The 10,205-nt window shown below is 38.9% G+C and overlaps 1 protein-coding gene across 1 annotated transcript; it reads left to right on the forward strand.

Moving 5' to 3' along the window:
* Window positions 1-2,406: 2,406 nt before the first annotated feature.
* On the forward strand, window positions 2,407-6,412 carry LOC105008361 (succinate receptor 1). Its single transcript, XM_020046293.2, has 2 exons — window positions 2,407-2,475; window positions 5,067-6,412. Exons 1-2 carry the CDS (start codon window positions 2,473-2,475, stop codon window positions 6,078-6,080), a joined length of 1,017 nt encoding a protein of 338 aa, XP_019901852.1. The 5' UTR covers window positions 2,407-2,472; the 3' UTR covers window positions 6,081-6,412.
* The last annotated feature ends 3,793 nt before the right edge of the window (window positions 6,413-10,205 follow it).

A 10,205-nucleotide genomic window follows, 5' to 3' on the forward strand; every position in this document is an offset into this window, starting at 1 on the left:
GGGGTCCGGAAGCTCTGTAATGTTGTTTAGAGCAGTTTCCTGGTATGTTTTTGGTCCACTTGTACTCTTAGAAAGGAGGCTTACTGCAAAACATTACAAAATGAGTGATCACCTTAATCCTATGGTGAAACCCTTCTTTCCGTAAGGCAGGGGTCTCTTCCAGGATGCCAATGCCATCCACAGAGCACGATGGGTCACTGAATGGTTTGATGAGTATGACAATGTTGTGAATCATATGCTATGGCCTTGGCAGTCACCAGATCTCAACCCAATTAAACACCTATGGGAGATTTACACCCATAAGAGATTTGGTTAAAACACCAAATGAGGGAATATCTTTTGGAAGAATAGTGTTCCATCCCTCCATTAGAGTTCCAGAGACTTGTAGAATCTCTCAACAACATACTAAAACACTTTATATTGGTTTTTCCTACCCTGGCAGAAATTGTGACATTTTTGTATTGATTTTGGAAATATTTGGAAATATAAAAAATGGTCTTTTATTTAAGGATAGTGATAATATTAAGCGATTTATTATCACATAGTTGTTTGGCTCCTTTTAAAATCATAATGAAAACAGAAATCACCCAAATGGCCCTGATCAAAAGTTTACATACCCTTCCATGTGTGGCCTTGTTACAGATACACAAGGTGACACACACAGGTAAAAATGCAATTAAAGGTGAAGTTCCCACACCTGTGGCTTTTTAAATTGCAATTAGTGTCTGTGTATAAATAGTCAATGAGTTTTTTAGCTCTCACCTGGATGCACTGAGCAGGCTAGATTGTGAGCCATGGGAAGCAGAAAATAACTGTCAAAAGACCTGCGTAACAAGATAATGGAACTTTATAAAGATGGAAAAGGATATAAAAAGGTATCCAAAGCCTTGCAAATGCCAGTCAGTACTGTTCAATCACTTATTAAGAAGTGGAAAATTCTGGGATCTTTTGATACCAAGCAAAGGTCAGGTAGACCAAGAAACGTTTCAGCCAAAACTGCCAGAAGAATTGTTCGGGATACAAAGAAAGACCCACAGGTAACCTCAGGAGAAATACAGGCTGCTCTGGAAAAAGATGGTGTGTTTGTTTCAAGGAGCACATTATGACGATACTTGAGCTGCATGGTTGAGTTGGCAGAAAGAAGCCCTTTACTGCGCAAATACCACAAAAAGCCTGGCCACATTAATTTGGAGTGACGAGAGCAAAATAGAGCTTTATGGTCACAACCATAAGCACTATTTTTGGAGAGGTGTTAACCAGGCCTATAGTAAACAGAATACCATCCCCACAGTGAAGCATGGTGGTGGCTCACTGATGTTTTGGGGGTGTGTGAGCAGTAAAGGCACAGGGAATCTTGTGAAAATCTATGGCAAGATGAATGCAGCAGGTAATCCAAAAATACTGGCAGTCAATTTGCATTCTTCTTCACAAAAGCTGCACATGGGACGCCATTGGACAAGGTCAAGTTGACCCTCCAGTGGTTACAGCAGAAAAATGTGAAGGTTCTTGAGTGGCCATCACAGTCTCCTGACCTTAATATCATCGAGCCACTCTGGGAAGATCTCAAAGGTGCAGTTCATGCAAGACGACCAAAAACTTTGCATGACCTGGGGGCATTTTGCCAAGAAGAATGGGCAGGTATACCAACTGCAAAAAAGACTGCACGCTGTCATTGATGCTAAAGGGGGCAATACACAGTATTAAGAACTAAGGGTATGCAGACTTTTGAACAGGGGTCAGTTATTTATTTTTTTGTTGTTCCCATGTTTTGTTTTATGATTGTGCCATTCTGTTATGACCTACAGTTGAATGTGAATCCCATAAGAAATAAAAGATATGTGTTTTGCCTGCTCACTCATGATCTTTACAGATGCTACATTTATTACCAATTCTCCAAGGGTATGCAAACGTTTTAGCACAACTGTAAAGCGCCATCAATATTTCAAGAACCCAGGCATTTTAGTCAATCCTATGAAGATTGCTTTGCTCTGTTTTTGTACCCATTTTAATTTTAACACTTTGCATACTTTGTATTTAAACTGAACATTTATATATAGTATGTTTGTAATATCAATGTTATTTAGAGTATGTTTTTAATATCTATGGACAGCTGTAACCATAGGTTTCAAGTACAGTTCCATACATATTGTGTAATATCCTTCCTTACATTTTTGCATGATGTTTTAAATTCTATGAAAAGGGTCCATCTTGAATGACCTGGAATTAATCGAACAAAATTAAACTAAAACACCATGGTATAAAATCTATAATGATCCTTAATATGTGAACCATACTGGTTTGCACATTCCACTGTTTTGTTTGGTGACATCACAAGTGTGATCTGTTTTCCTGCATAGATGGCCCCTAGTGGATCTCAGCTTTAACACATATGAAGAAACACCCAGACAGTGGTCTGCTTTCAGTGCACATATAGCAGCTTCACTCCCCACAACAAACACAACAGAGAGGAAAATGGTAGGTCACGTCTGTTGTTTCAATTAAATTATACTTATTGTTGTCAATAAGGATTGCATTTACGAATGTGCATTTCAGTTTTGAAATGTACATTACATAATAAGGATCTAGCTTTTTATACATTTATGTTTTGTGCAGTTAAATGATTCATTGTGCTGCATCAGTGTTTTATTTATTAGACATTTGATTATAGGTGAAGATGTCACCGCCACATAACATGCAGAAGTATTATTTCAACTGAAAATCATTATTTCTAACCATGTCAATGGTTATTTCCTATAAATGTTGCTATATTTCCTATTCATACTCATTTTAAGCATGTTTTCATAGAAAAGGACATTTCTAAGTAACCTCAAACTTGATATCTGTGTATCTGCACAATCTGTAAGTAGAATTACTCTAAACTCCGAACTCTGGATGCCAGGCTGTTTTGAGGATCAGCATCTATCCGTAGGAGTGACAACTATGTTAGGATTAGCTACAGAGACAACATCTTCTGTGTACTTATTCATAGGGTGCAACAGAGCCAACTGTAAAAGTGTATTTCCAAAATGTTTTATTTACATGTGTAACAAGACATAGTATTATTATTAAAACAAAAAGTATGTGTAATTACACCCTTGGAATAACATCCTACAGGATGTTTTGTAAATACCTCCTGTTTTTCCAAGTGTAATAACCTATACCCATAAATCCTTATTCTGTAATTACCTGCGGTAGTACATTGTTTTTAATACAGTAGTTAATATGTATTTACATAGCAGGTACATATTAATAAGTGTCAACTCAAAGGAAAGTGTTACCAATTCATTTTACAGTATATTTCAAATGTCTTAAAAGGCATCATACACAGTAACAGGTTAAGATAAGGAAAATATGGTACATTAACCTCCTGAGACCCAGGGAGAAAATTTTTGCTCAAATATGTTTTTTATTTCACATTATAATTGTTTGGATTTATAATACCATATCTTTTTATTTTTTACATTTTGTTATTTGTTGGGTTTATGTAGAGGACATCAGGACCCCTAACTTCAAAAACGATGTCTATTATACAGGGATTGAATCACACAATACATGTATAGTAGATATCTCTTTGTAACAATCACACTAATTGTTGTCACAAAGTTGGAAGCACCCAATTGTCTAAAATGTCTTTGTATCCTGTAGCATTAAGCTGACCCTTCACTGGAACTAAGTGGCCTAGCCCAAATCCTGAAAAACATCCCCAGACCCTCCTCCACCAAACTTTACAGTAGGCACTATGCATTCTAGTTGATATTGTTTTCCTGGCACCTGCCTCACCCAGATTCATCCCTCCAGAGAACACATTTTCACTGCTCCAGAGTCCAGTGGTGGCGTGGTTTACACCAGCCGACACTTGGCATTGTGCATGTTGATATGAGGCTTGCGTACAGCTGCTCAACCATGGAAACACATTTTGTGAAGCTCCCAACGCATAGTTATTGTGCTGATGTTGCTTCCAGGCAGTTTGGAACTGGTGAGTGATAGGCGATCTATACGCTCCATGTGCTTCAACACTCGGCGGCCCCGCTCTGTGTGTTTGCGTGGTCTACCACTTCGTAGCATGGCTGCTGTTGCTCCAAGATACTTCCACTTCACAATTATAGCAGTTACAGTTGAGCAGGGTTGATCTTGTAGGGCAGACATTTCATGAACTGACATGGCAAAGGTGGCTTCCTATGACAGTGCCATGTTTAAAGTCACTGAGCTCTTCAGTACAACCAATTGCACCACTAATGTTTGTCTATGGAGATTTCATGGCTATGTGCTGGATATTATGCAAATGTGAGCAATAAGTGTGGCTGAAACACCTGAACTCAATAATTAGTAGGGGTGTCCACATACTTCTGGTCTTATAGTGTATCTTTTTGTTTAAGCAGAGAAACATTTGACACATCTGATGTACATTTTCCCTGTACATCCTTTGCTTGTGCATGTTCTGGCCGAATAAACCATCTATGGCAGCTGCACTGTGCAATGCACCTTCATACAGCCTCTACCTCTGCCTCTGGAAAGTCCTCATCTAATAGGTCTAGTTCTGGGTGTCACCCTCAACAATTTTATTAAAAACCCTTCTATCCCGTCAGTGAGCTAATATGTGTTATTCAACACTACTGTTCATGAATGGCCGGGTCTCAGGAGGCTAAGGTAAACCAAGTGCAGTTGTTTTACACAGTAATTATGGTAAGGTCATGTTCAATACCTTGAAGACATAATGAAGAGAAGTTTGTTGAAAAGCATGCCACAGGGTAATTTAAAACATTACATTTGATGTTGCTCTTATGTTTACTAATGGTTAATATGTGTGAGAGTAATATAAGTGAGTATAACTGTTTAGGAACTAATGGAATGGAATGGTTTGCAGTGATATAGGTTAACATTACCCACAGGCTATACCCTCAAGCTAGTATCATAACAAACTTTTAATTAAATTTAATATAAATATAAAAAAATATGGGTAATGACAGTGTTGAGATAATGATATCACTTGCTATGTCATTAGTTATGAAACACTTTAAAACCCTCTCCCATGTCTTAACTCTGATTTCTACCCCCCCCCCATTCAGTTTAACTGTACAGAGTGGAAAGACCTGCTGCGGATCTACTACCTGTCGCCTGCCTATGCTGTAGAGTTTGCCCTGGGTTTCCCTGGCAACCTCCTGGTGGTCCTGGGCTATGTGTTCTGCCTGCAGAAGTGGAGGAGCACCAATATCTACCTGTTCAACCTGACGGTCTCTGACCTAGTCTTCCTGTGTACGCTTCCACATCTTTCCTACCTGTATGCCAACAACCTAAAGAACATCGCTAGCTGTATAATCAACCGTTACATCCTGCACACCAACCTCTACTCCTCCATCCTCTTCATGGTGTGGGTCAGCATGGACCGCTTCCTGCTCATACGATACCCATCACGTCAGCACTTTCTGCTGACAAATCGTGCGGCTGTCTGCTTGTCCATCCTTACCTGGGTGTCAGTAAATGCCCAGGTTGCCCCCCTCATTTCTTACATGGTCCAGGACCTGAACAAATATAACATCTGCCGTGACTTTGGGAGCCTAGGGGATGTGGATTACACCCTTGGATATAGTCTGGCGCTGACAGTGACTGGCTACCTGCTTCCCCTGCTGGGACTCTGTTTCTTCTCCTACGACATCTACAAGCTCCTCCATGCCCAGGAGGGTGTGATACAGGGCAGGAAGTCAACGTTCCGCCGGCCCCTAAGAGTGGTCTCTGCTGCAACAGCCTTGTTTTTTATACTGTACCTACCGTATCATGTTATGCGGAATGTGAGGATAATGTCGCAGCTTTCCCTGGCAGGGCTGTCTCTGGACCAGCAAAAATGTATAGAGGGTGCTTACATGTTAACCAGGCCTGTGGCATTTGCCCACAGCGTTATCAACCCTGTGTTCTACTTCCTCATAGGAGACCAGTTTAGAGAGCTGCTGTTGGCCAAGATCAGAGGGCTAGGGAGAGTAATACAAACAAACAGAGTGTCACGGACTTCAGATCTTGTTAGAAACCCAGACTTAGGCATGCATAGTTGCACACAAACTCACATTCAAACCCAAACACAAATGTAATTAGAAACAGAGGCTGCCACAGAAATAGGAAGATCAAAGAAATTAAGATATGAGTCAATTCACTGGACTTTTAGTAAAAAAAAAGCTAAAAACATAGACATCAAACATAAAATAAGTGGAATTAACTTTTCTTAGACATGCCATGGTGTCGTTTATCATTGTAAACTTGACATTCCAGATTTATTGCATGCTAAATAAAAGATTTTACTCCATTTATTGACATCCCCTGCATTTTGGTCAATTATGTTACTCTTATACATCCACCCATGTCAAATGTTATGGTATATTCCAAAAAATCTAATGACGACCTGGAGGTGACATCATTTGGGTCTTTTGAAAAACATGGTGAGAAGAGAGTTAAGGTTTCTTTCGTCTTTATATACATTTCTTTTTACTCATGTATTAATGCCATCAAGCATAACATGTCAACTAAGTTAATAATGAATAAGTGCAATTAAACAAATTCATAAAAATATTCACTGTTTTCATGAAGTATATGAAACCTTTAATAGCATGGATCCCATGTGGTTTCACGGTCTTCACATCTTGTGTAATTGTGTAATTGCAAAAACTGTTTTTAAAACACCACAGTATTTCACCACGATATTACTTTATGTATTTCAAGACCAGTGAATAACCTGAAATGTTATAAGTTATAAAAAGGCATTTTTCAGTAAACAAGTAATGGATTAACAACTTACTGCAGTTCTGCAACAATGGAAGTAAATTAAGCCTTGAAAGTTCATGCTAAAAATTGCTACAGGTATCCCAACTTTTGTTGATTACTTACAAAACCTCTGTCTGTATAAAAGCAGTGTTGAGCCGGCCCACAATAGAAAATGTTGCCATCTCAAGATTCGAACCCAGGTCATCCACATGAAACACTGTGTCATTAACCACAACACCATGGAGCTGTACATTTGCTGAGTGTCAGTATAGCAGTAAGGAAGTTTATTTATATAGCACAATTCATACATTGAAGTAATTCAGTGTGCTTTACAAAGAATGAATATGAAAGTACAATAACATAAAAACAAATACTCAAATGAAAACATCAAAACAACATCATAATAATAAATATAGAATAAGAAAATATAAAAATAATGAAAACAGGATAAAACATAGGTAGATATAAGGCTAAACAAAGTTTAAGTGCTCAGTCATAGGCACGTGAAAAGAGAAGTGTTTTAACCTGAATTAAAAAATGTATACGTTTGGGGCACGTTTAAGATCTTCTGGTAGTTTATTCGAGTTGTGTACAAACTGCTAAACGCAGCTTCTCTATGTTTAGTTTAGACTCTGGGCTCTACTAGCTGACCTGTGTTCATGGAAGAGCCCTGCTCGGTTTATATTCTTCAAACATATCAGAAATGTATTTGAGTCCCAAACCATTCAGAGATTTATAAACTAAAAGCACCACTTTAAAATCTATTCTGTAACTGACTGGAAGCCAAAGCAAAGATTTAAGAGTGATGTGCTCGGTTCTCTTGGTCCTGGTTAACATTCTAGCAGATGCATTCTGAATGAGCTGCAGCTGTTTTACAGACTTTTTGGGGAGTCCAGTTAAGAGGCCATTACAGTAGTCAACCCTACTAGAGATAAAAGCATGGATGAGCTCCTTTTGGTCTTTTTGGGACACCAAGCCTTTGATTCAGGCTATATTTTTTAGATGATAGAATGTTGTTTTGGTGACCGCTTTGACATGACTGTTAAATGTGAGGTCTGAGTCGATCAGAACACCAAGATTACACACTTGATCCTTGGTTTTAAGGGACCAAGAATCCAGCTCTTTACTAATACTTGTTCTTCTATTTTTGTTGCCAAACACAATAATCAAAATTTTGGTTCATCCAGATATTTATGTGCTCTATACTGTGACAGAGAGTCTATTGAGATGAGTCTATTAATGTTGTTGTTCTGCAGAATTTGGCCCAGAGGTAGCATATAGAGATTGAACAGAAGCGGTCTGAGAACTGATCCCTGTGGAAATCTGCATGTCATAGCCACCCTGATTACCATTGGTGACAAATTAAATCCAGCCATCTAGATAAGATCTGAACCAATCAAGGACAGTCCCGGAGAGTCATACCCAATTTTCCAGCCTACACAGCAAAATCTGTAGTGTTAATTTGAGTTAAATTCACAGTGTAAATTATTCTGAGTGAATGGGTGTTGATTTGTGTGTGTAACATTAGCTAGCAATTAATTTAGCATTTTTTCCTTATCTAAATTGATCAACTGTACGTTAACGTTACAGGTAAAAATATACGTTGCGTGTTTAAATGTGATAAAAGTGCCTAACATTGTATTTACTATGGTTCTATTATGATAGCACAGTTTTAGCTAGCTCAAAACCATTTCCAGGACTACAGGAAAATGGCCAGTCAAGGAAGTCTCAGTGCATCAAGCACAAGGACCAAAGCGCCGAAGATCAGCAACCACACTGCCTCAGCAGCTTGATGGAGATGCCTGCAGGGAGGGCATTTCATTTCTTGTTCACTCTCCTGATTAAGCAAGTGTATTTCAGAAGATGAAGATGACGTTTCAACATCGTTAGGACCTAGTGCATGACCCACAAAGAAGCACAGATGTCTTCAAAATATTTCCACGCTTTTTGGATGTCAAAGGACTGGTGAGTTGTACATTTCTTTTATTTAAACTGAAGTCTTTAATATCCCATGTTTTGCTGGATGTTAGCCATGAAAACACCTAATCATTCATCTTCCTGGCTTATTGACTGTATTCTTTTTTCCAAAATCTTTATTCTGATTTACACTGGTTTAATATACCACACACTGATATCAAAAACCACTAAGCACACCATTAACAATGCACTGAGTCCTGGTTTCATACAGTATATATGCTTGTGTGTGTATAATCAACAGGTGAATCAAGACTTCCTCCTGCTGTTTGGTGCTGAAACATCCTCCAAGATGCTTGAGAAGTGGGAGACATCATTCGAGCCCCAAGTCATCAAAGAGGCCAAACAACTGACTCAGACAACTGAGCTGTGCCGACTTCTAAAAGCTGCTGAGAAACTCGCAGAGAACCATGAAACGGGTAAGCTACACAGCATGCATGGTTCATATTACAAATTAGTTAGCTATTTAAATTTTTTCCTATTAGACATTAATGCCTTGTTTTTCTTCCTAATAGACTGGGAGAGTGACATCGCTTTTATGCTGCTTCTTCTCTATCTCTTGCCACCCACAGCTGGACGGAAGAGGACCAAAATAAGTCCAAGTGATGCAGTGGACAAAATGGTGCACTTTCATAAGGTACATTATATGCGTCATATGTTAAAATTCCACGAGACAGTTTTTTAGTTATATGCATTAGCAAGCTTTTCCTGGCCATATGTTGCTTTTAAAGTGCGTTCCTTCCAAATGAATGGTTTTGCAGGCCAGTATGTCCCCATTATTTGAAGCCCGTTTTCCAGTGAAGCAAATTATCTCAATGGGGATGGGGCAGTTTACAAAGTATAACATTAACATGGACCAGCAAGTACCAGATTCACTTGAAGGTGTACACATAATATATATTTTTTTTTTTGTCATGCTGCAGCATCAATGAATATCTGCTGGAAAGAGAGAGTAAACAACCATACATCCTTGCCATTGGCCGAACCCAGAAGGCAATTGATACATTCTACATCGCCGTTGACAAACCGCTCATCCTCTGTCAAGCCACCAGCTCGCTGTTTAAATCCCACTACGTGTTCAACTTATCTTATGATGAGTCCCTGGTCCATTTCTACACTTTTCTGCAGACAACGGTCTACCACATTGATGTTACCACAAAAGATGAGTCTCCAAGAGTTCGTGAGTTGCGGGCAAAACTTTTGAATGACATATGAATATGTTTAAATGTCTCATATGTCAAGCAGTGCATGCTACCAGCCAGGGCCTCATAACTCATTTGCGAATCTGCCACAGTTTCTATCCAAGCACTAGGTTTAAGTTAGTTTGTGCACAGGGTCATTGTAGGCGTCAGTTTTCAACATTTTCAGGTTTTAAAAAGCATTTGATTAGTGTGCATGATAAGGATTGTCAAAGTGGTGATGCAGAAACCTCAGAGTCATTTCAGGCAGATTTTCACAGTTTACAAAATGGTACAGAAGTTGCA

This window comes from Esox lucius, chromosome 1 (genome assembly GCF_011004845.1).
Source record: "Esox lucius isolate fEsoLuc1 chromosome 1, fEsoLuc1.pri, whole genome shotgun sequence".
In the NCBI taxonomy this organism is placed as follows: Eukaryota; Metazoa; Chordata; class Actinopteri; order Esociformes; family Esocidae; genus Esox; species Esox lucius.